The sequence below is a fragment of the Leptosomus discolor genome, chromosome 6, assembly GCF_034619465.1.
Source record: "Leptosomus discolor isolate bLepDis1 chromosome 6, bLepDis1.hap2, whole genome shotgun sequence".
In the NCBI taxonomy this organism is placed as follows: domain Eukaryota; kingdom Metazoa; phylum Chordata; class Aves; order Leptosomiformes; family Leptosomidae; genus Leptosomus; species Leptosomus discolor.
Genome location: NC_141396.1, coordinates 3,317,386 through 3,343,769, shown reverse-complemented (window position 1 = coordinate 3,343,769; position 26,384 = coordinate 3,317,386). Strand labels below are relative to the sequence as shown.

The following is a 26,384-nucleotide window of genomic DNA, read 5'->3' as shown; positions in this document are numbered from 1 at the left end:
TGCATGTGGATTTCCTGAAGTTAATGTCACGAAAAGGAATGTTTCTTTGCTCCAAGAGAAGTGCCTCCAATTCACTGTGATGCATTTAAAAAAAAAATAAATAAAGGTGAGAATCCAAAGAGTTGACATAATGATGTGATAAAACTTTCAGATTTTATGGAAAAAAGCATTTTTCAGCTTCCTCTTCATAAATGAGAAACATATATGCACAGTGTGAAGAAACGTATTATGCCTAAGTATGTAAAGTATGTCAGCTTGAACATTTCACAGTTTAATGAAAAATATTTTTCAGGAGGATAATTTATATTATGTTTGCCAGAGAAAAATACAAATCTTTTACTTTCTCGACATTACAGTCCTATCCCATTACCATTTTTTTTCCTAGCTGTAAAAAAACCCCAGCATTGGGATATTTATGCACTGCGAATTAGGAGGAGCATTTTTTTACGGGCTATGAAAATTTTAACGGCATTAGCTCTACTTGTAACATGTTTTCATTAAAATTAAAATGTAAAAAATAATAAAATGGATAGAGACCCCCATCAGTATCAGTGAGGCTTTACGTTGGTCACGGGATTACTCGTGTTGTTTCCGTTACAGACCATGACCAGATGACAGGACAAACCTCTCCCCTCCACCGATGTCAAAATAAATGTTGCTGTTGCAATACAGAACACGGGTTCGATCTGTAGAAGCTGTAAGTAATTCTTTAGCTTTCATTTGATTGAATCCGGTACTTCCCGCCCAAGGAGTGCGCTCAGGTATATCTGATAACTCCCATCCAGTGCAGACATACACGTAAACCGAGACTACTGGGTGCCAACCTTTAGGGGAATTTAATTTAACCCTTAGTTCGCACCTGAGGAAAGGCTGTCAGCAGAACACTTCTCACGAAGGGAAACGTGCTCCTCTAGCCTCCCTCAAAACAGAAACAAATACCCCAGTGTGAGTTTCAGATTCGAACCTCCGAGGCCCAGAGAGGATAGAATATAGCGACAGCTCACTTTAATAGCTAATTACAGCTATCTGCAGGTTTAAATTAATATCAGAGTGCTGCTTTGTATCCCCTATTCACACCCCGTATCTGCAAAGGCATGGCACTCATGAAAGTGATTTCCTGGTTATCAGTGATCTAAATGAAAAGTCAATCAGGTTCCCTGATGCACAGATTATTACAGTAATAATCTTAGAAATCTCTAAACCATCTAATGCCTGAGCGACTTCGGCAGTTTTGCTGCACGTATCTAACAGCACCACAGAAACAATGCATCAGTTGTACAAAACTGCAAAATACTCATCATTACGAAGAAATATTATTGCTGCACTGCTTTTCCATTTCGCTTCTCCTGTCCCTTGCATGGAAATCCAAAGGTGACTACAGGAAAAGGGCAAGTACGTCCATTATTTCAGTTAATTCACTTTGATTTATCTTATAAAAATGCACCTGTTAAATCAAAGAGCTCGCTTGCAAGTTGTCTTTGGTAAAACTCTAATCATTTACCCATTAATGCAGGATGATGATGACGAGCCATGAAACCAACTTTGAAACCCTTTTGATCTTCTCACTCCTGGGCATAACGCATAAAGGTGCAGCAGTTTGCTCTGTCACAATGGCCTTTTTATTCGGCAGGACAGGAGCCATGAAATTTAGTTTGAACGTGTAGGCGGTGACCTGGGAAACAAAACCCAAGGATGGGGAAAGGGAAGGGATATAGAAAGAGAAGACGACTCCTTCAGATGTTGGAGCACTTGATCTCAAAACCTGGTAATTACGAATGCCATTGCAGAAACTGGCCTCTTGCATTACTAAGGATACAAGAAAATAAGAGGAGAGAAAAGAGATTCAACCCTTATCTCAAAAGAGGACCTATTGTCATTCTTAAATTTGCTGTACAGGGCTTCTCCTTTGGTGGAGGACTAATCCTCACACGATAGCCAGTCAGACACTTCACCTCCCTGTATGTCTCTTAAGTGTCATCCTCCTGCTTTCTGCTGACTCTTGCACGGTTTATTTTCGTTTTGCTAAAGGCTATTTTCTTTTTAAAACACGGTCCTGGGTACCTCCAAGAGTACGGGGGTGGGGGGGTTGGGATCAGGAAGCTCATTTCCCTTGCTCATTCTTTCGTAACTGCATAGTCCACACTCTAATTAGCCGGGAGATGTTACGTTTGGACTAGGTTTTTGATTTAGGTTTAGAAATCAGGAGGAGGTTCCTAATCTTTATGTCCCAGGAAGGATTTACTCGGAATTGTGCACTCATCAACATGGCATTGCTCAAACACTCTTCGGTATTATCAGAATCCTTGTTTCAGTGCTGCACCTCTGGGAATGGAGCAGACGGGGTGGCTGGAGGGATCAGAGCAGGAGCTAATAAAAACAACCAGGAAACTGGTGATTTCTGAGGAGCAAGCAAGCACCCAAGATGGGGATGCTTCTGCTGGAGCTGCCTGGCGATGTGGCACTGAGGACAGTCACAGAGCTGTAGGGGAAGGAACTGTTCAGCACAGTAAGGCCAAGCGTACCTGGAATATACGGCCACAATTAGGGGGCCCGCCAGGGAGGCCCCCCCCCCCCCCCCCCATCCCGCTGTCCTTTGTGCACAAACTAAAGGGGACCCGGCCCGCGTTCTCCCCTCAGCAGCGCCGGGTGCGACCAGCAGGACGAGGGGGGTCGTCTGGGACTCCGGCCCCTTCCCTCGCGGGGCGCCCGGCGGGCCCCTCAGCGCCCCGGCGGGCCGCTGGGGCCGGCTCCCCTGGCTCCTCCCGCCGCCGGCCCTCCGCCGCCGAGCGGGGCTCGCCGCCCCGCAGTCCCCCGCCTCCCCCGCGGCGGGGCGGCCGGCCGGCCGGGGCGCCAGGCCGCTGGCTCCGCCCGCACCACATGACTCCGCCGTCGGTAGAAACTTTTCCCGTCCCGCGGTTGGAAAATGGCGGCGTAGGAACGGGGCTCTCGCATCCCCGTCCGGTCCGGCCGCCTCCCCCCGCCGCCCCCCCAGCACCATGACCCGCTGGGTTCCCACCAAAAGGGAGGAAAAATACGGCGTAGGTGAGGACCCTCCCGGCCCCGCTCCCGCCTGTTGCGCTGCGGGGCGGCCGCGGGGAACCCCCCCAGCCGCGGGCCTCCCCCCTTCCCCTCTCTGCTCCCCCGGAGCCGGTCTCCGGCGGGGATCCGCTCCGCCCGGACGCTGGCTGCGGCCGGCCGGGGCCGCGCTTCCCCGGGCGGCAGCGCCCGGTACTTCCGCGCCGCCGGAGGGAGCCCCCTCGGCCGCCCGCGGGGCCGGGAGGGAGCGCGGCGTCCGGCCGGGCTCGCTCCGCCGGCTGCAGCCCCCGCCCGCCCGCGCCGCTCCCCGCGGGGCTTCGGCCGCCGCCGCCCGGCGGGGCTCTGCCGGGGGAAAAGCCCAGGAGTTGTCTGGGAACTCCGGGCAACCTGCGCTGGCGTCCTCCTCGCTTAAAAAAGTTGCCTTTTTTTTCTTTTCCTATGTGTTTTGCTTTCCTTCCGAGCACTACTTTGTCCGAATAGAAGAGGGCTTTGAGTTATTTTTACGTTGCTTTCTCCCCCCCCCCCCCCCCCCGCAGTTAAACGGGATCCGCTTCCAGTGCTGGATCCTTGGTGGGAGCTGGGCAGGGTGGGTGGGAAGCGCTGCCCTTCGCCGTGGGGATGCCCGGTGCTCCCTCACCTCGAATCCCTCCGTAGGAGAGGGAGGTTTGAAGGCTACCGAGGGGAAAAGCTCTTCGTTTTGCAGGGAGTGGGGTTTTCGTACAGATGAGGGGTTCCCCCTGCGTGCTGCTGTCTGGGGATCCATTTCGTACTTTGTTTCTTCTGTCCTTCTCGAACAGAAGGGGATTGTTCTCTGCTGGTGGTTAAAACATCCCCGTCTGATTAGACGGGTCCGAACTCTGGTGGTTTTGGGTGGTGGTGTGCCGAGAGGGCCCGTCTGGGTTTTGAAGGTGTTTCGTTTTGATGAAAAGCCTTCTTTAGGGCTTATGGGGAACTTTATTGGCATGAGTGAGAGCATTTGTTTTGGGGAAGGAAATGATAAATCTGACTATTCAATTTGGGAATACCAAGTTCAATGTCTGCCGCAGTTCTCGGACTCTTCTGGTTGCGAAGAACAACTTACTCTTCCTATCTGCCCGCAGCTAAGCCTTGTACAAACAACGTGAGCGGGAGAAAGGGAGTTTCTGGGTCTAAGTAGAGCCTAAGTGAATTTTAGGAATTAATTTTAAATTCTGTGTGTACACCCCTAGAAAATGAGAGCATGACTTTTAAATTACTAGCAAATCCTAGCTGGCTGGTTACACTGTGTGAGAGCGGTGAGTAATATCAGCGCTGAGGACGCAGGACAAATACAAGAAATGCTACGGATGGCAGTCGCTCATGAAGTTTTCCGAATACCCCCTTCGTGGGGTGGGTGGGTAGGGTGTTTCTGAAAGACTGGAACGACTAAATCGTCACGTAGTACGTGCTGGTGTTACAAACCAGGGAGACTCGAAAGCAAGTTCCTCTCTCGGAGGAACTTATGTCTGCTGCTGCGGTGGAGGCGATTGCCTGGACCTGGCTTTCCAGGAATTGATGTCTTGGAAGTGATTTTCAAAGGGTGACAGAATAAGACGTGTGGAATAAATGAAGTAATTTAAAATATACTTTAAGTATACTTGGATATCCAGGGTGGGAGCTTGTGGTAAGAGAACTAGGCTTAAACTTAAGAAAACCCCAAATGTTTCACGGTTTCAGAAAGCACAAGGTGATGTGCTCACTTGGTGCTCAACTGGGATTTCTTTGTTTGCCTCCACCGCTCTGGAGACAAGTTTGTTATGGTTCTAAAATAGGTTTGTTTTTCTATGATAGTTTCTTGTCTTTTTCCTGCGAGTTCGCCGAGAGGGATGATCCTCAGCAAAATTAGGCTATTTTTCTACGGAACTGCAGGGGTGTGAGAGCTGAAAGTAGACGTAGTGTTGCAAGGAGATAAAATCGGATTTGGAGCTAATTGATCGTTGCGATTCACTGGCCCGTGCTCTGCTGTTAGCCGCCGTTTTGGGAGGGATAGCTGCTTTGTGTTGTCGCTGGGTTTCCTCCTGAGGAAGGTGAATATTCGGTTGGGTTACACGTGTTTTGCGCGTCCTTGCGTTGTTAAAAAAGGGGCGCTTCTGTACGCTGCGAGACTGCTGATGTTTTATTTTGTGCTGCTTGTGAAACTTCCAGGTTGTGGAGAATTGATGCAGCAGTTACCCAGTCCCAAACAGAACTGGAGAAGGCACTGTTAGGCTGAATTGCTAACATACAAGTATTTTTCTTCCTAACTGTTTGCCCTGACCGGTCCTGGAGGCTGATGGTGGGTCGGTATTGTCTGACAGTGGAACAGAAACAAGTGCCTGTTCCCAGATAGGTTTGTTAATTGAACTGCCGTCTTAGTGACACTTAAGTGTAGTATCCTTGGTGTGTAGGCTTCGCTAAGGCAGAGAGAGCAGGAAGGTTCTGTTGTTGTGGGTTGTATTGCTTAATGTTGCAGCCCTGGGAGCTCAGAAATGTGTGTGTGTGTATACATATGTGTGTGTGTGTATATATAGAAAGGTGTGTATATATATAACAGGCACATGTGTATCTGTAATACATAAATAGACTTTTTTTCCTTCCTAGCGTGTGCCTGTGCACAACTGAGCTTTCTTAACACCTCAAGTCCTGAAGATTGGCTGGCTGGGATGCAGCTGGAATAAATTATGGCAACATACCCTATCCTGAAACCATGGCAGGACACAGGCGTGCCGCGCTCCTCCTGCTCAGCCCTCTCCACCTTGCACGGTGGGGTTTGCAGATGGCGCTGGATGTCCAGCACCGTGTAAACAAAACTTAAATGGGTTTAAACGACCCTTAAAATGCGGAGCGCTGCCGCGTAGGGCAGAGGCGTTATCTCAGCAGGCAGTTGTGAGCGTGACTCAGCTCCGCTTCCTGAGAGAATTCAGGGCTCGGCGTGCGGGGAGGTTGGATGAGGAATGGGTGTGGATATAATGGGATAACACAGTTACTAGGTTAACATACGGGGAACCATCCAAGACAGGAAAATGATCAGCTTAATTGAAGGAGCTTTTCTCCGCTCCTGGTGCTGTGTATCCTCCTCCTTCATCTCCGCACGTAGCTCCGTATTTCATCTCTCGCCCCGAGCGGTCACGTTGAGATGGGTGTACAGCTTCCTCAGTAGGGACTTTAGAGGCTCTCAGAGAGCCCCAGAAGCCGCTTAGGTTCGCTGCGTCCCCTCCGTGTCCCAAGCGGCTGCTCCATCTCGCATTTCCTGCTTTTAGTGTGGTGCAAAAATTGTAATTTTGGTGTTCTTCCTTGCGCCAGTGGAGAGGAGATGTCATGAGCTGCTTTAGCATGTCTGTGAGCCCAAATAGTGCTTCTGGGATGGCATGAAGTGGCTCTAGTGGCTTCCAAATCCTCTTGACTTCCACTGTTATTTGACCCTTTTCCTTTGAGCTTAAAACTGCAGTAAGAGGTAGAACTGGCGCTATGTGGTTACTACAAATACCATATTTAAAGTGCCTTTGTGTTCAAAATTATGACGTTAGACCACTACTGTGATAGTTTAATCCTTTTTTTTTTTTTTTTTAAATAAATGGTGAAATAAAGAAATAGTGCCGTGTGTGACCCTGCCTGGTCAGATGTAGGAGAACTTCCTGGCTACAGGGCTGGTGCTGTCAGATCCCGTTTGTTTTCAGGCTGCTGCCTCTACTTTCCTCTGCTTCTCCTGATGAGTCACTGGAAAAGCTTTTGGAAAGGTGTATATAGAAATATCTTCAAAGCAGGTATGCAGAAATACATATTTTTGCTTTTATTACGAGGGGAGGGCTATAACGAGTTGGTGGACTAACTAGTGATACGGAGGTCATGGTATAGAAGTTTCGCAGCTGCGTTCTGCTCTTGCAATGGCTCTTCAAAAGGGGGGAAAGGAATTTGGTGCCGCTGAAAGCACAAGAGCTCCCGCGGCCGAGCCCTGCTGCTTCGCTTCTGCTGCTCGAGGGAGGACTGCGGTGGTTTAGGACAGATTGAAGGCTTTTGTGGATTTACGCTCCACAGCTGTGGTGGGTGGTGGTGGTGGCACGTGGAGACTCTCTCTTGTTTACTAAGAGGGTTGGTGAGCTTGTGCTTGCAGATTCATGCCTTAAAGTGGGGAAGAGAACGGTTTTTTAGGGAATTGAAAAAGTTGCATCTTAGGAATTTGAGCAGTGAGTGAGGTTTGGAGCCGTCTGGTGGGACGGGGTGGTTACCTTTGCGCTCTGACACGTCCCGAACCGATGGAGTAAAAACCGCCCACGCGGTATTTGCTGATGTGTTATCAGTGTATTCCCGTTGGAGAAAGCACGCGCAGATTCAGTCTCCTAGAGGCAACATACCCTACTGTACACCCAGATTAGAGTTCTATTTTGTGCTATCTTGCAATACCTTTTAATTCCTTGCTGGCTGAGGGGACGCATTTCTGTCCTCCCCCGTCCTTGGCATCGCATGCAGCAGAGGTGAGGGACTGGTAGATGAAGCGTATTTCTTCCTAGGTGAATGACCTTGGTTTGACCGTGGGCATGTGCTTGATTACACACAGTTTACTCTGCAGCCGCTGTTGCTCCCTGTCAATAAACCGTTGTTGCAAGCCACAGGTTGGAGAGGCATAAGGGTGTTGGATAGGTGGAAGCAGGACGGGAAGTTTGCGTTCATCCAGGTCAGCGGGAACGTAACAAACTGGGATTGTTCTGAGAAATGATTCTCGTGGGGATTTACCAAAAGTACTGTTGTTTTGTGTGGGTTTTTTTTTCCCTCATGGAGCACATGCTGACTTCCTATAGGCAGCTGGCTGCCTATGGGTGTATTACAGAGCGTTTATTTAACTCTGCAGTTAAGTTTCAGTCAGTTTCGGGATTTTTCAGCTGTTAATTAACACTCCTGTTCCTAGAAAATAAAAGGGGGGGGGGGTGGGAGTTTTCACCAGACAAGGATTTACACTGTACATTGTACTCAAGCATGGAAGTGACAGTGGGATAAGGTCCTGATTTAAGGTTTTTTTGATTTAGTATTAATTAATTTCTGATTTTCCACCTGAATTTCAAGTAGTACCTAGGTGGGTTTTGTAGTTTTCCTATTTGTGTCTCTCTTGCCGTACATGATTGATTTAGGTGCACTGATGTGATCCTGATTTTAGACCGTTTGCCATAATTGCAGCTTGCTCTGTATGTCTCGATGTAAATGCATCTTCCTTTCTGCATAGCAGAACTTTCAGGGAAGGGGAAAGTAAACTGGACGCAACTTAAAGTCGATCCAATGTCTCCAGGAAGCCTTTCTGTCAGCTTACAGCTACAGGCGTAAGCATTGCAATGTTTTTTCTTTGAAATACTTGTGTTTCTGGAGTTTGTCCAGTATTGGCTGTAGAGCACGTGCAGGGTACGCTTTGTCTAATCCTTCAGGAGTCCTTCAGGACCGAAATCCAATATGTCTTGTTAAATACCTGTAGATGTGTCCAAGTTGAGATGAATAACTGAAAGCTGACTTATATTAATGAATTGAAGCTCAAATGAGGAGCTAGTCCTAATCCAGTTTTAAAGTATTCACTCTGTTAAAGATGTCAGTCTTACCTCTCTTCTCTACTTGCCGCAAGTCCGAAACTTCTGCAAAGCATTCAGTGGTGGCTAATCACTGTCTCTGAAATACGTGGGCTGCTGCTCTTTATGGGTCTTCTGAGACAGGGAGATGGACCACTGAAAAGTTATCTTTTTTGTTTGGTTGTTTTTTTTTCCCCCCCCCGTAAACTTAAAAATATCTTTAATTCTGTTTTCTGGCCTGTGGTAGATCCCAGGGCTATTCTGACAGTAGCCATTTCCTGACTAATGCTTTAATGAATTCCTTAATGAGTTACTGGAATACTTTCCTGGGGGGAAAATTGAAATCATGCCCTATCTAAACCAAAAGAATGTTCAAAAAGTGATAATTCTTGTAATTCTAAAATTTTATCTACGTTTTCAGGCTGTAGTGGTGAAAACATTTATATATTTATAGCATTGTCTTCCCATGTTTATGTAATTTGCGCATAAAATGTTATTTCTGATGTTGGGACTTGTAACACAAGAAGCAGCAGTTGCTGAACTTCAGTTTCATCAGCAAAATATGAAATATCTCTGGAAATATTTTTCCGCTCCGAGTAGCTTTGCAACTAAACTGAAATAATTACATTGAGAACTATTATGTGCAATCATGTGTCCATATACATAACAAAACAAAGAGTTGAATAACTGAAGTAACTATTGGCTGTGATACTTGAATTTTGGGTTTGGATTTTTTATTGAATAATATTTCTTAGCACTGCTGCTTTATTTAGAGTACTGTCTATATTATTTTAGCACAACTCTTTTAATAACAAGTTTTCAGAGGTTTGTGGTGGCTGATTTTACCAAAGGATGTTACAAGTAGCAAAATGTCTTTCTGTTACCCAGTAGAAAATACCAGCAAGTAAGTGATACCAGATTTGCTGTGCAATTTACGAACACGAATGGAAGTAAAAGCAAACTTAATTGGTATATATGGTTTCTTAAGGCACTCTGTTCTGTACATCTCTACTGTTGTAGTGGCTTCAAAGTTTCTACTACACAAATTAATCAATATTGAGGTTGAAAACCTGCTTGAGCAGCTCCCAAGCTGAGCTGAGTGCTGGGGTTACGGGAGCATACTGTAGTAAAGCAGGAGTCCCATCTGTGGAGGGCATCGTTGGTGGCATCGTGGAGAATTGTCTTCCTCGTGGCTTGACGCGGTGAGTTCCGAACTGATTCCTGGCCCAGGTCCTGAGCAGCTTTGGAGCTGTACGTCTGACAGCGCAGGTGGGCGCTTGGGACTGGTGGGAGCACGGGACTGGTGGGAGCACATGGACCGGGAAGGGCCCGAGAGCCTCTTCGAGCATCCGAGCACCTTTTGGAAGTTCAGCCTTAGGTGTTTGTGTTTGCCCAGCCTGCTGCCTTCTCCTCCGAACAAAGCGTGGAAGCGCTGACGTCACTCGGTTTGGAGTTGAGTGCACTAAAAGGACATATGTTTAGGGAACGTGGCTGAGTAACCCGCGGGTCCCAGGGGAGGGAGCCGGTGCCAAACAAGGAGATGATGACGCCGGACCGTACCCAAACCTAACGTGCAAGGACCTTCAGCTGGGCTGTGTTAGCAGAGGAGGGCTTTCCTGATTTCCCTCCGTGGAATTTAAAAAAATAAAAATTAAAAAAAATTCAGAAGAAATAAGATGGCAAAGCCTGGCGCTGGTGGAGCCTGTGTTCCCTGCCTGAGGCTGAAGGGAGTCGTTGGAGGGGGCAGGGATACGGGATCACGGAAAGCTCCGCTGTTACCTGTTTCTCCAGCAGCCTGCCTGCCTGCCTGCCTGCCTGCCTGCCTCCCAGCTGATGCTTTAGCCTTTAACATCCTCCTGATCGCGCCAGCTGGTCTGCAGGAAAAACTGTTGGCAGTGGGGAGTGGTTCAGTGGGTGTCTTTGGGTGCTTTTTCCAGCGTCGTGTGGTAGTGTGTGCATAGTACTCTCTGTAGTGATGCTTGTGTGTCGGGAAAGAAGTGAAATGAAAGAAACCGGTAATGTAAAAAGTATTCCTGTAGCGGACCCTGAAACAGAAAATATCTCAGTGCGGAGCCAGATGGAAGTAGCTGATGATAATTTCAGTTTCCAAGTCTTGACGCAGATGGCGAACAATTTAAAAGGATGCTTGCTTTCAAAAAAATCTGCTGTGCATATGACTTCAGTGAACAAATCATGACCCTGAAATGGCTGCGGGTTATCAAGGCAGTGACTTGGAATGTCCTATAAATGCTGTCCTCTAGAGGAGGGGTTGCACTGCAGTTTTGATGATGACGTAGAGATACGGTTAAGCATGTCGCTTGGGTCAGGAAAGTTGTAGATAAGGTTTGAAGGTTCCCACAGACCCTTCTCTTGACGAAATAGGAAGTTATTCTCCCAAAATACGAGCATATGAATAAAAACGGACATCGAGATGGCAAGAAGTGGAGTTTTTTACTTTTACTTTCGTTATTACTGTTTTTTGAGTAAAGGAAAGAGCTAAAAGAGGGTTTGTTCATCAGCTGTTGTTTGACTTGCATGGGCCTCCTGTTGGGCAGTGAATCTGAAGAAGGGACCAGCTGCAGGCGCGACTAAGTGCTTGTTCCCTGCTTATCTGCTCTGGAGGCTGTCGTGTGGCGAGCTGTGGGTCTCTCTGTCCTTGCTTATACCACCTGGGTTTGAAAAGCTTGGCCTCTTGGTTTCTTTGTGTTTTTTTCCTACTGCTTTGGGGTTGCACGGGAGCCCATTTTTACTGTTTTTCATCGGACAATCTAGGTCTCATTTGTAGCTCAAATACGTAGAAAATAATGCTTATACTCGAGCCTGTAGTATGCTCTGTGTAATGTGAGGTAATGGTGATGTTGCTTTGGGTCTGGCCTCTTGGCTGCTGGGTGGCGCGGTGGCTTCGGGCTCTGTGTACAGCAATGTGTATCTTTTGAGCGAAATGTGGTAATGGTACAAACCTGTCTGCAATTATACATGAAAGCTTTCTCGGTACCTGGTTATTTTCCTTTGCACGGTTTTTAATCTGTCATATGCTACTTAATTTTTAACGATTTCCAAGCTTTTTTTTCTTTATTTCTTGTGTTTTGTCCTTATACACAAACGCCCACCAGTTTTCTGCAGGCGTCACCCGTCCTCTTGTCGTCCCTGCTGGAATCCCTTCCTTCCTGCTCGCCTGGCTACCCCTGTTTCACCCTTCACGTTGATGGGAAATAGTGTTTATCTTTGGAGGTTTGTAACTGAGGCAAATGGAAAGTGTGTGAGCGCTGCTGTCCTCTCTCCCTCCGGTAACAAACTGTAAACTCCCTTCACTCATTCGCAGCCTGTGGAGGCTGAATCACTTCGCTAGCAGAGGGCGTGTGCGGTAGGTAGGGATGCTCATCCACCTCCTGCTGTTGTGCTGTTTGGCTCTTGGCTGTTATTTTTTTCTTGCTGTGACTACTAGGTGTTGGTGGTGTCTCCATCAATCCGTAGCCTTCCCGATGCTTCTTTGACCAGGAGTCTTAGGTGGAGTAGACTTGAGAGACTTTTTTTTTTTCCCCTCCTGTCTGAGGTTGATGTGTTTTGCGTTCTTGCGATTTTTGTTACGTTCTTTTTTATTTTTATTTTTTAAATTTGCTTCTGTGAATTCATCTCTGAAGTTTCCAGTGTAAAGAAGGGTAAGTGGTGTAATTAAAACAGTGCGTTTACTGATAGTGATTTTATTATAGTTGATTTAAAAAAAAAGTGGTTTGTGGCTTTTTTTTTTTTTTTTTTTTAGTTTAGTTTTGAGGTATTTGGGCTTTCATTTCAGATCAGAGTTACTCTGTAAAAGATATGTCTTTGGTATGGCAGTGTCTAACTCTGCCTCTGTCCTCGACAGCCCGTCAGAACAATGCCTCTAGCTGTTGACAGTCTGTCTTCCACCTCTGTGTCACCTTGGTCAAGTCTGTTCTGTACTTTTTTATCGTGTCTCTTCTGATGCTGCTCACTTAACGGTGGGGCATAAAGAAGACAACCTCTTTCTCATGGACTTCCCAGGCGATGGGCAGCAGTGTGCAGAAGGGCGACTCAGAATTGCTGTAAGACTGGGACTTGCTCACGAACACAGCAGCTGGCATGGACTCCTTTTTAAAGTGAATTTCGTGGCGTACAACAAAGCACTGGAACGGATTGAAGCAGTGGATAAAGATCCCTTTCCCAGAGTTTTCAGTTATTGAGCTCTTCTGATGAGAAAACAGTTGTTGCTCACAAGTGAAGCGGCTGGAGATGAGAACAGATATTTTTGTGCCGCAGCGGTATTTCTTAGGCAGGAGTTTCCGTAGTGTGTGAGTCAAACGGGACCAAACAGCAACCCCAAACTTTTGATGGAGAGCCAAATATTCTTTTGGTATTTATATATTACACTTTGTTTATTTTTATTTGTTGGTTTTGTTCTCGAGTGTTTCACTGTAACTAAGAGTCTAAACGGATTAAAAGCAGCATTAGGCATTTATCTGGATGATAGGGACATCTGCAGTTACGGTAGATTGGATCACTTTAACGCTAAGCATTACTGTCCTGAACGGCTCCAGGACTGATAAGGTGCTGACAGATGAGGGAATTTTTTTAGTGCTGGCTATTGCAGAATTGCCTGCCGTGAGGTCTCGGCGAGTCTCTAAAATGCTGGTTATGGGAAATGGACTTTGGAGATGGTTTTGGTCTCTCTCCTGCTGAATCGTGCTACTGGAGTGTTGGTGCAGGTAGCACACGTGCAAGTCTTAATGTGATTAAAACGGAGCCTTCGTTAAACCAGTGCCGCCTTGTCGCCGTGGCTGCGGCGTCGATGGGGAGTTCCTCATTCGGTCAGCGCGTGCTGCCTGCGTGACGGGAGGAGTGGCCCGTTGGCAAGGTTTTAGTGGGGTGGAAAAAAAAACCTTCTTTGAGCAGCAAGTGAGTCTTTGAGGAGTGCCTAAAGCAGCTCGCTTCAGCTCTGTGGTGGGAATTCTTACTCCTAAAAAATAAAGCAGTGAACTGGATATAGCTAGATAAGCACAATTTAATAAAGACTTGGGGGAATTACTCAGTGATGGTGCTGTTTACATTGTTGTAAGTTTTGTGTGGGTTCAGCTTCTGTTTGGTTTTCTAGTTGAATGTATTCTTGAAATGATTTATTACGAGATTTTTATCAATAACTTTTGCTGCAGAAGAGGCCTCTGTTTATTTACTGAACTGTGATAACTGGGTGATTTAACCGGTTCCGATTTGTGCTTTAAGTATAGAAAGTACAGTTTGGGCTTAATGTGACAGTTGCTGGTTTCTGCAGTTACAGTGCACGAAGGTGAATGTGTTCTCGGCTGAACACTGGAAGAAATTTTAATACTATTAGGGCTTGGATGTCTAAAATACTGGGATAACTGTGTAAGCTTTTACAGTCCAGGCGCATAATGCAGCGTGCTGATCTGGGAGCTGTTAGGTCAAAATATAAACTCTGAGATCAGGGTTTGTATAATATCGTCTTGATGCTTCCGTAACATTTATGTAAGGAGAGTAGAAAATATAAAATAGTTTTGCAGCGGGGAAATAGAATAATCGAATGCGAGCTCAAGTGTTGATAAGGTGGGTAGGGTAGTGAGAAATGACTGGGTAAACTTAATAAAAACTAAAATATTGGTGAACATTAGTGGAGCCGTGGGCTCTGCTATTGTGTTTCCCTTCTTACTGCGTCTGCACATCGCAGGCGTTTCTGTTGTTGCCTTTGCTTGCAGCAGCACAGTCTTCTTCTTGGGACACTAATGGACCAAGAAACATTTTTTAAGTTTAAACTGTATTTCTTCAGAACACTAAAGGCCCCTAATTCGAAGGAATAAATTGGATTCCTACAGGAAAACGGCAAAAATACTCTCCCCCTCTGCACGCTTCCCAACACCCCTCTGTCCTCACCAAGCAGGCTTTGGAGTGGGAGGAGTATGTGTTAAAAACGAGCTGTTTTTCTGGATGTGGGGAGCTTGATTTGAGCATCCAATGCACTAGCTGTTATTAGTTTGGTTCTTTTAATAGTTCTGTTTTGAGGTAGAGGTCCTGGAAGTGCTGAATGAGTTGAATAGCTGAGAAAGAACCACTGACTGCTGGACTAATGGGGTATTTTTAGAGTGGGGGAAACAAATGGTTTAAGGTGAAAGTGGTTGTGGAGGACAGATACGCTCTCCAGTTTAGCTCAAACTTGCGCTACCAGTTGGACCTGGCCAAATACAAACATTTGAGCAGATTTAGTCTCCTCTGTGTGGCTTCGGAAATCATTCCAGGGGAATGGTTCTCCTTAAGCCGTCGTTTCCAGTGGGGCAGGGCTAGAAACAGCACTGACTGGCACCTCTAGCCAGGAGCTGGCTCTTGCCTCCTCTGTTGGCTGGTGCTGCCCCGGGCTACCAGCGGGCATGTGCTGTGTGCTAATGCTTCACCCCTCTCCAGTGGATGGTTGGGATGATGCTGGGGAGGTAACACGGAAAGGAAAGAATTGTTAAAATGTTTTTTTTCTTATAGCAGCAGGTGAGTAAGTTACTGCTGGGCTAGTAGCATTAATACACGTGATGGTCAGTGGTGGTTTTAAAATACACTCTCCTCAGGTGGTTGTGCTTAGCAAGTAAGGTGTTAGGGCCTCGAGTTGCTCTGAATTAAGGAGGGTGATTTAGGGACTCGGGGGAGTCAGGGTAGCAGCTACAAGGGTTGCCTGTGACGCTGTCCTGGTTTGGGCTAAACCAGAACTAATTCTGTTTTAGTGCTTTAACTTTTCAGTTAAGTCTCCTCTAACTACCAGCACTTTCTGAAACAGCAGCCTGTTTTTCCAGACAGTGACTGCTCCAGCAGTGCCAAGGCCTCATGTTTATAGTTGGTACCAAGGAATGGGATGCAGAGAGGCCCTGGCTTGTACTGGTTCTTGTAGCGACCAAGGTCACTGCTGAATCTTGTACTCCATGTTGGGGTGCTGGGGGTGAAAAGGGTCGCCCCTGCAGGGAGGAGCGAACCGGACAGGTGACCCAAACCTGACCCACAGAGTGTTCCATCCCATAGACGTCATGTTCAGTGTAAAGCTGAGAGATCACGAGGGTCTCGCTCTCTTCCTCTCTTCTTCGATGGCCGACATCTGAGGAGGACTGATCCGTGCATCCCTGAATCCAGTGCCTGAGCCCAGCTCCTGCCTCCCGTCCCTGCCTGCTGCCCAGTCCAGCCTGGGACTGCCCCAGTGCCAGCCCTGCAGCGTCGTGGGGACGTATCGTCATCGGGGTGGGGGGAGTTGGGTTCGGTATTGGGTTTGTATCTATTTGTACATATTGTATACATTTCATTATTTCCTTATTCTTTTCTTTTATTGTTATCATTCCATTAAAGCTGTTTTAGTTTTCTTTTCCAAACCGTAAAGTCTCTCTCCCTTGTTCTCTCTCCTTTTCCCTTCTGGGAGGGGAGAGGGGTTAACAGAGAGCGTCTGTCATTCGTTAGTGGCCGGCCCAGCCTCAACCCGTGACAGACGCATTTCGGTAGGCTGAGGGGTGCCCTGGCAATGGGGAACCAAAGTGGTCACTGGGACAGGACTCAATGGCTGCTGGTGGCAGGTCCTCGTCTGGGAATTTCCCACATTCTTTTGTGGTGGATTATTGGGCTGGATCAACCTTAATTAGACTAGAAAAGGCTTTAGAATGGTCAAATTAACTCATGATAAAGCGTTGTGACTATGAATTTAGGTTCCTATTGCACAAAAGGGCACAGAGTTCAACATCTGGAAGCAGAGCTTTTGGGTCTTCCTCTACTCCTGTTTTCCCCGCTTCCCAGAAGTTTGTATGGTTGATTTATGGAGAGAGTAAAATGTGCTGCTGGGTCTTTAAAGAAGAGTAGTACCATATCAGTTAGATTTCTTCCTCCTTATTTCTTCCAGAAGGATCATAAAAATTCGTGTGGGTTCAAGGGGTTCCCCTTAGGTGGGACACATGGAGTTTGTGCGGGTCGGAGCTCCCTCTGACAGCGCCGTAAGGAAGCCCCGTTGCTTGCGGAGGGGGCTGACGGCGAGCGAGCAGCTCTGCAGCCTGGAGCGAGCCGGACAGTGACTCTTTGTTAAGGCTGGCTGCCGAGCCAACTCTGCCGCTCTTCTGAAAGCGGCACGAGGCATGTGATTTCTTACTGGTTCAGAGAAAAACAATTTTTCCCTGTTTTTTGCAAAATGCCGCTCTTATCTTTTAATGTATTCGGTGCTGTTTGACTCACTTCCATGACTGCGTTTTTCCATTAATTCTGGTGTAAGATACAACTTCAGGAAAAATATCACCTGTTTCCAATTTCTGCAATAGCCTAGCTGTTGTGGAAAAGAGGAAGTGTTGGTGGATCAAACTGCGGCTCTTAGCAGGCAATTCTTCTCTCTGACTGTTATTTCTAAGAAAGCAGAACAAGTTCCTCGGGGATTATTTGACTCAGGATCTTTCCCTGTAGTTCTTGCTGTTGGAGACAGCTTGAAGGACTGAGAGACAGATAAGGTGATGGCAAGTAAAAATCAATAAAGTAAGGTTTGATGTGTGAAAAGCCTAAAACTCCTTCCTCTCACTTCCCCAATCCATAAGCTTTTCTGAGAAAGCGACGGAGGAATTTTGATTTAGTTTTCCCTTGTTTGTAGAAATGCTGAGGAGGAAGAACAGTGGGAAATGAAAACTTCTTGCTGTCACCCCATTTTCCCCTTGCTTTAGGCTTTCGGCTGTGCATCATCAGCTCTGTACTGCAGTGAGTGCTGTCTTGCGGGGGCCATTTTTTTGCTATTTCCGCAGTAGTGCGATAGCAGTTTTATTGTGTTGAACTTGATTTTTATAGTCATTGAAATGGCTGTTAAAATATAGCTGTGACCTGGAGCTCAGTGCTATAGAAATGCTTAGGAAAAGACACCCTCTTTGCGAAAGCGTGTTCGCTGCAAGTATGAGACCTGCTGCAGTGGCGAGGGAAGAGCTTGAAGAAGCAGGGGACTGGTGCATCAAGCATCTTCAGCTGGAGCTAAGATGAGTGAAGTGAGGATTGGTTTTGTTACATCCTCGTGCAGATATAACTGGGCTTCATTCTTGCTGGCTTTTGCTTAACAGCAGCTGAAAGCTGAAAAAGGTATTTCCATAAAGGTTCTGCTTTGTCCTGTGAAGATGAAGGTACTGAAGGACTGGCTGTGTCTGTCATCCACCACCAGTCTTCTACCCAACCTGTTGCTCCCAACCACTTGAGAACCTACATGCCCTACTTGAGCACCAAATTGGCAACTTGTGATGGAGCGTTGGCGTCTGTGCAGACTTTGACCGTAATTTGTACTGGTTTAGCCTGGAGCGCTGTATTGGGAAGGACTTAGGGGTTTGCCTGCGGTGTACACGTGATTCTCATATAGTCCCTTTCATAAGCTGGTTTCAAGATGGAGCTTGTTGCGTCTGGGGATGTTTACACCTCCCTCTGTGTTTGGCGGGACAGTTTTGAACCGCGCTGCTCGATTTGGGACCATCTCCTAAGGCTGTAGTCAGTGTGGGGTGAAGTTGATGCTGTCGTCCACCCGTGCTTGGCCACGTGCTGCTGCCTTCGCTGCTCTGCCGTTGCTGGTTCTCCCCGATTGCTCAGAGTTACTTACGGAGCTGTTGCAGAAAAAGCACTGAGGTTTTGAGCAAGCTGAACTCCTTGTGACCGTTGGCTGAGGGACGGGGTGGGTGGCAGCGCTGGTGCAAGGGAAGGGGCAGGGACGTGCAGCTGGAGGCACATCAGCCAGGAACAGGCGTGGAGCTGCAGCGCTGCCAGCTTTGGTCACTTATCTCCTGGGGAACCTCTAATGATACGGTCTGATGTTGACTCATGATCATTTCATGCCCATTTGATCCTCTGCCAGCATGGACCTTCAGCTGAACTCGTTCCTCCTCCCCTCCAGCGTTTTAACTCTTTTGCTTCCTTCCTTCTCATGCCCAGCAGATACCTTGATGTATTTTATGCACAGCGATGTTGAAGGTTTTGCAAATTTTGCAGAGGCTTCAGGTGGAGGCTGTTTCGAATGTCAATTAATTAAAAGCACGGAGGTCCTTCCATCAGATACACGCTGGTAAGCGTAGTGCATGCTCAAACGCTGTCTTCACCTTCTTTGAGGATGTTGCCTGTAGGCCCACCATAGCAAGAGCTGAGGTATCACTTCTTAGTGTCCCCCAGTGAAATGTCAGAAATTCAAGGGCACACCAAAACTCACTTACTTTGTAATTCTGCGTTACCAGAAGACAGATGCCAAGACATCTGCCTCTAGATAATACCTTCTGCAAAAGCCAGTGTTAAGAGCTCGGGGTGGTGTGATTACTTCTTGCATACAATGTGTTTCAGTTAATGGACTTCTTAATATTAAAAATAGATTTGAATGTTCTTGAATGTGCTTCTTGTTAGCTATGCATTATGGCACATTATTAATGCTGTTATAGTCAATAATGATTATTATTTTTTTTTTTTACACTACTTTCAGCTTTATACCCTCAGTACTTAGTGGTGAAGTGCTCTGAATACAGATTAAGTAGCAAGAAGGAGGAGGGAGAAAGCTGTTAAAAGAGTGAGTTGGCATCTTACTTTATTTTTAGGGAGCTAATGAACTATCTGGCTTAAAAGGGGGGAGGAGGAAAAGCAAGAACCTGAACTTGGTGCTTGGAAATCTTGGATAGGTCCAGAACTCTTTTCTTTTCTTTTTTTTTTTTTTTTTTTTTAAATTAGTGCAGAAAGGACGAGTGTTCATCTTGTTCTGTCCTGCTTGAGCTCTGCCTGCAGAGTTCACCAACAGGGTGGTTACACTTCTGGAAGGCAACGTGGCTTAAGTTGGGGGATCGCTCTGGATTTCTGAAGTTTCCTTGGCTTATTAATTCATGTTGGGTAGTGATGAGACACCTGATGTGTTGCAAAACATATTGCTCCCCTGTGTTGCCATCTGTTAGAAAACGTGACGTGTCGAGTTGTGTTTATAGAGGGTTGGGTGGCCCTTTGCTCTTTCTGAGCTGTGCTCACCCAACAGTCGGTGCTGCACCTGTGCTGAGGTTCTCCTCTAAATGCAGCATTTATTCCTGTGTATGTTTACCAGCTTCCTCTCGAGCATTTTGAGTCCTTGCTTTGGAAGAGGGAAGGCAGGCTGTCGTTACAGGGATGATTTCAGTTTGAGGGGTGCCAGAGTCCAGGTTCAGGGTTCTCTCACCCTCAACAGATGTCCTGTGTGTTTCATGGAGGAGAGGCAGTGCTCCTGTGCTCGTGTGGGAATACAGTTCCCAGGTGAACCGAGGTGCGTTTCGGGAATTTGTTGCTCAGGTGGAGGAGCGGGGAAAGGAATGGTCTCCCCTTTGTAAGGGAAAATGAGAATGAATCCTTACTATCTACTTAAACTTAACTACTGGAGAGATGCCTGCGATGAAAGTCATGTTCGTGGATTTAATCAGTAAGATGTAGTGTGTTACTGGGGAGGAGGAACCGCGAGCTGTGTTTTCTTCGTTAGCTTGGTGGTTACTGTTCAGGTCTAAGAGTTTTTTTCAGGCTTCTCCTCTCGTTAGGAAATGTATCTTTTTGAATGCTTGAATAACTAGATTATTGAGACAGAACTGTGAACCAAGCTTGGTGGGACCAGGAAGGACAGAACACAAGGTGACTTCAGTAAGGCAGGAAGACCTACCCTCGGTTAATGCACATGTGAAATAGTGTCTTTAACAAAGCTTAGGTGCAGCTCCTGACCTGTACGCTTCATCTTACTGCTTCCTTCTCCCTTAGCCTCAGCTGTAGAAACTGGAAACTTGTCTGGGTAAGTAACAGAGGACTAAGGAGTCTCCCTAATACTGAGAGCAACCATTTTCCTTTTAGAGAAATTAGGAGGAAAATCTTCATGTTTCTTTTATTTTTAGTACTAGACAATTTGCGAGAGATTTTGCTTTCAACTCTGCGGTTTCTGTCTGCTTTTACACAAAGAGCACAATTATGATTTTGGAATTTTTTTAAAAGACACTGTAAAATAAAGCTGATAATGTGTTAAATGTAGGTTGCTTTCTTTTAGGAGTGTGGAATGATTAATGCAGCCTTTAATGCAAAGTAATTCCAGGGAATATTACTCTTAACATTTTTATGGTATGTTAAGATAGCCCAGCTTTCATACAGTTAGGGAAAAGCTTTTTCAGTAGATGTTGATGTTACCCTTGTTTGCTTTTTCCTTTTTTCCCCTTCTGTCACCTCTAATTCTTCCAGTATTGCACTCCTCATTTTTCTAATGGATGCAGATTAATGAGTGCAGTTCAGTAGAGGTGTTTGTTTTGTATTCTTTAGCAGTGAATGGGTTTTTAGTGCAATTACTGTAATGCCCTATTCATTGTTCCTTTCTTTATCAACTCCTAGAGTTGAAAAAAATTGCTCTTTCTATGCCCACGCTAATCCTTTGCTTTTGGCACTTCAGTACTTTTGTGTAGTTGCGCTTTGTGGTTGCGGTGGGAGGAGGAGGGGAGCAGGGAGAGCCTTTAGCCTGAGAGTCGCTCCGCTGAAAGCACAGCTGATGAGGAGGAGTATCTTTGGTGGGGCTGGAACCGGCTGTCCTGCGGGGCAGGAAGGAGAGGTGGCTTCGGGATGGTTTTGTCACTGTGACTTTGGTCTTTGTGTTTTCTCTTTTGCCATCCTAGTGCTGCTCATTACATCTCAGAGCTGAACCCCCAGAGTTCACAGATACGTTTGCTGGATGCTTTTCAGCCTTCACGTTGGCTAACTGCACAGAGTAGAGACATACAGACGTCCTGAATCCGTATGCTGCTGGCTATGTTCTGGGCAGATCTCAAGAGCCACGACTGTTCTTTATGCATCAGCAGCATGTCCCCTAAAATTACTAGGTACTCTCCCTGTCGTGAAGAGTTTTGGGTTACCTCAGTTTTTATGGGCAGGTTAGATATAAGGCTGCACCTGAAATGGTCTGTTCGGAAGCCAGTGCGAGCGTACCCGTAACGTGGTTGTCAAGGCTTTATGGCCTGTAGGTGTGATGTTGCAAATATAATAGGCCCCCACAGCTCTAGATTAAATCAGTCAGAGTTAATGATGCTTACACCTGGAAAACAGAGCTCTTTAGTTCTTTGTCCACGATTTTAAGAAAATGTATGGCCATTCTTCTCTGCAGACTAACCTTATAATTGGAGAACGGTCAGATGCGGGTGTCTGGGAGGTGCATAGCTCAGCTTCCCCCTTTATCTTCTCAAAGTCTTCTGCAGGGAGAGCAGTTGTCTTCTCCTGGAAGGAAGTCACCTTCACAAGTGGCTCCCTTGCTCATTTACAAGCTGACTGCCCTATGCTGGGCTGTATGAACCTGATACTTCATCTCTAGTACAGACCGTAGCCCGAGCTGAGGGAAGCGGCGCTGGGTTGGAAGAGCCTGAGCTAGCTCCTGTATTCCTTCTGTGGAAAGGCAGCGTGTTTGTAACTCAGAAAGCAACATCTTTCCTGAGCTCCAGTGACTTTGGGATCTCTTCTGCGTGGTCTCTTAAGTTACCTCTATCACAGATGTAGCCCTTAAGGAGAAAACTCATTGTAAATAGCATTCTTCTGAATGATAAGGGATGAGAGTATTCAGTTGCAGCAGGGAGGCTTAGCTGTGCATCTTCAGTTGGAGGGTATTAGAGAGGAAAGAAATAATCTGTGTATGGATGAAGAGCATCAGGATGCTGTATTGGTGTTAACCATGAGGTTAACTTGCCCTGGCTAGGACTTAGTCATAAATCTTTTGCTGCTTGAGTAACCATGCTCCTTATCTTGCTTGTGCATCGTAGCAAAGGGTTTTCTAACTTAGGAGGCCGCGTAGCTCCTTTGCCAAAACAGCCTTGATTCTCAGTGCAAGCAGGATGATGGGGAGGCCTGATGTTAGCTGGTGTAAAGATTCCTAGTGCCACATTTAGCTTAAACCTCTCCAAGCTGAAAATCTGTCACGCTGAGAAGTGGATTTTCCAAATGAAGCAAAAATTATTTTGGTTTAAAAAACCCCCCAACATTTGGAAGTTATACTTTGAGCTTATAAATATTTTACATGGTGACTTAGAATACAGCTGATCAGACAAAATGTAAGCATACCAGTTTCATGCTTTATTCCTCCAAATTTTGTCTTTTCCTTTAATTAAAGCCTTGTCGTTTGCTCGAATCAAAAGTTTCATCTGTCATAACATCTTTTGATGTCACTCTACATAAAAAAGTACCCTGAGAGAGAGTTGTCTGCTAGCTTACATAGGAGTGTGCAGTGTAGTCGAAGCCTTGTTTTGTAATCACAGGGGTGGAATGCACTTTATAGTTATTTTGGTTGTTTGCTTCATGATCTGTCAATGCTGCTGCAAGCCAAAAATGTGATTTTGTTGTTGTTGTTGTTTTGTTTTTTGTTTGTAGACATATTTTTCACGCATGTATATACTTTTAAAGATAAATCATCCCTCCATGGCCATTGCTCCTCACTCCATTCAGGTCAGTGGGAGCTGTCGTGGGCAGTAATTACCACTCGATGGCTGTTAGTCATCTTCTGTCAAAAGAATTGGTCATTACAGTGAAGCTCCTGTTACGTGACCCTCCTTGTTATGACAGACACCAGTTAGCCCTCTTGGTTATAAATTTTAATGTCTTTTATTCATAGCTGCCTTTGCTCCTTAGTGTTATTACAGTTAAATGTTTGAGAAATGCTTAGCTGAAGTGTGAATTGAGCACAGGACTGTTTCTCATCTATCATAGTGTGAATTTTTCCTGACTGGGATGTGTGGTATGAGGCAGCGAGATTGCTCATTGGGGTCCTGAAGGTGGAACACTCAAGTTGGATTCATTTTTGGACGTGTTGAGCACCCACGGGTCCTCTCGACTCTAGAGACAGCTGCGAGCATTGAAGAGATCTGAGTAAATACCCGAAGGATGGAGTTAGGGGTTGAACTCCAACCACACAAGTTTGGAAGAGTTAGCATTGACTGTGTAACTTTGTCTTCCCTTTGTCTCCAGCGCAAAAGCTGAACTACGAACTTTTCTGATGAGTGTTACCGAGCAGGATGGCCTGCGTGCTGTGTATTCACCATCATTAACATCCCTCTGCTCAGAGCAGTTTAAAATGTTAATTTTTGTTAACGTGGTTTTCGCAGAACCCTCTTCTCCTGCAGAATAGCAGTTATGGCTTTGAAATATTCTGCGCCAGATACCTAGGAGGGAGGGTTTATCTCTCTTTAATAATGAGAAAGTTAACAGAAACATTAAAACAGGAATAGCTAGCTTGGCTTGTTTTGGTGTCAATAAAACTATATTGCATTCTAAAGCCTTCATTTAAATACTGTTGATATTAGTCTCTGCGATGCATTTAACCTTTATTCTTTTTACCCTGAAGTGTCCTCTCCTCTATTTATAATCTTACACTGTATACTATGTTTTCTCTTCCAGATTGCTTTTTCGTTTTTTTTTCTTTTTTCATTTTTGCATTCACATGTGTGTATTTACTTCTTAACTCTAAACTCTGTAGTCTGTCAAGCAAGAGGAGTACCACAGAGAAGAGGACCAAGGCAACCCCCCATGTATTTGTTGTTGTTAGCATTGTAAACGGGAATTCGATAAAATCTGGGGAGAATAAATAGCAAACTGCTGGAGGTTGAAAATGAAGTCACGGCCATGGTTGGAGGCAGCGCCGGGGCACCGTGCCCCGTCCTCGTGGTGGGATTAGACCTTCTCACATGCCTGCTTGGATCTTTCCTGCTTGCGCGCTTGGGGCTAAACCGATTATCAGATCTGAGGTCAAGAAAGTATTTTTCTCCAGTTACCAGTTCTTACAGATGCCATTTACTGTCTTTGGTGTAATACAGGCTCTGGCCTGCTTCTTAGGAGTGCTTGGGAATAGGAGAAAATTGGGCAGGTAGGTGAAGATGCTCCCTGGGCCCGATGTCTCGTTGCCTTGATAACTGCAGCTTTTGGCCTTTTGCTGTAGGTTTTAAATTTGAGGTTTTTTTCTGGAAGTGCTTTATGGCCTGTAATGAGCGTGGCACGTGTCGTGGATGTCCTGTGAACTCTTTTGGTCTGAACATCTGTGAAGATTTCCTGTGAGAAGGGGACTTACATGTAACTTAGCCAGGCCTTTCTGTTCCAAGAACAGTATCTGAGAGTCCCACTGGAGCACTTGTGACCACTGCTGTGCTCCAACCTGTGGGGAAACTACTGTGGAAAGAGAAGGAAGTGGTTATCTGAGGGGTGGTAGAAAGCTTCGAGGTAACTCTCACACTCCAAAAATGCTTTCGCTCCCCTAAGAGTTATGACAAATAGGAAGAATTTCTTGTTCTTGGGTATTTTTAAAAAGCTGTGTTTTGACACTGCACTCTGGCAGCTGTCACTGTGAAGAGGAGGTCTGTGCTCAGAGAAGAACAGCCCTTTATCTGCTGGAACTGTGAAGGTGAGAAGTATCTAGTGCCTCACAGTGGGGGAGGTAAACTACTTTTGCCGTTTCGTGAGTTGTTAAGACTGGTGTATAACGCCCCTTTAAACTTGGTAACCTCGTTGCAGGGTGTAGCTGCAGTTGCAGAACCGTGCAGGAGCTTTTGTGGGTCCACCTTGACTGCAGGTCATTAACTTTGGTCTTGTGAAATGCTGCAGTTGCTGCCTTTGGTCATGAGGACCCTGCTTGGTATCGGAAGGTGTTTCTTACAGAGAGTTTGCTCCATATGAGACTTAAAAATCCAACTTTAGGAGTCATAGCTGTTTTGTTTTTCAGATTATTAATATTTTTTTCCAACCAAACTTAGTTTGCGGCGTTATTTGTCAGGTAAAGTTCTGGGCAAGGCTGATCTCGGTGCTCAGTTTCCAGGTTTTCTTTTGGGAGGGGTAGGGAGGAGCGATCTTTAAATTACTTTTTTTCGGTTGTAGATTGTTATCTTCTGAAGATGGCAGTTCTCAAAAATTCTTATTTCTTATCAGCTAGTTCTTTAAAAACCAAAAAAACCGCACCATGGTTTCTATTTATTGGTTATGATGTCATTTAATTGGTGAGTGGGGTAATGCTTGTTTTCCATTTGAATTATCTCTGGTAGCGTGTACCTGGCTACTGGTTTTTCAAAGCAAATCCATTTTTGTTCTCTCCAAAGTTGCTCCCTGGCCAGGAATGAGGCGTGGGTGAGCTTGGGCAGCCTGTGGGTCGGTGGCTGTGAGGAAGGAGCCTCTTCTAGCGGTTGCTCCCAGCATTCTTTTTTTGCGGTTGACTTCATCCGTGGCTGGAGGTGTTCCTCCAGTGCTCCTTCAAGGAAATAAATGTGGGTGGGCAGGGGTGGAGGCTGACCACTGGTCGGGGGGGCAGTGATGAGCTCCTCCAAGGGTTGAGCTGGAGCTCATGACCTACAATGGAGTCGCTTTTGGAATACACATAGCTGCGAGGTTTGCTGTTTAGGTGCATCTGAACAGATCTGAGAGTTTTCTCTCGGTCCAGAACCCTTTCTGCCCTGATTTAGGTGACCACTTGACACCAGCTCTGTATAACATGAAGGTCCTTCAGATCTCTCACACGTTGTGCCTCTTGCTCCTTGTACTGGATGGTAGGACTCCAGATGTTTTCTGAATTCAGCACTGGAAAGGGAAATGGTTTTCATTTTACTGTCACTCCTCACCCTGCTTGTGACTGGAGCCACTCGGAAATATTTCTGAAAACAAAGGCATTTGGTGAATTTGCAGGTTGTGGTGGTGCAGGTTGTGGATGCTGTCAGGGCTTGCTAATGAATAAATTATGGTAACTTGATTATAATACTATAAAGTGGGGGATAGGACAGTGTCTGCCATGAATAGAGTGGGTTGATGCAGTTACCCCTGGCACTCAGGAATTCTGAAATC

General features: G+C 46.0%; 1 protein-coding gene across 1 annotated transcript in view; it reads left to right on the top strand.

The window, feature by feature from the left end:
• Positions 1-2,981: 2,981 nt before the first annotated feature.
• Positions 2,982-26,384, top strand: part of DOCK1 (dedicator of cytokinesis 1) — a 311,635-nt gene continuing 288,232 nt past the window's right edge. The window contains exon 1 of the mRNA XM_086466312.1: positions 2,982-3,042. Coding sequence (XP_086322438.1) covers positions 2,997-3,042 — 46 coding nt within the window. The 5' untranslated portion in view covers positions 2,982-2,996. The remainder of the gene's footprint in view (positions 3,043-26,384) is intronic.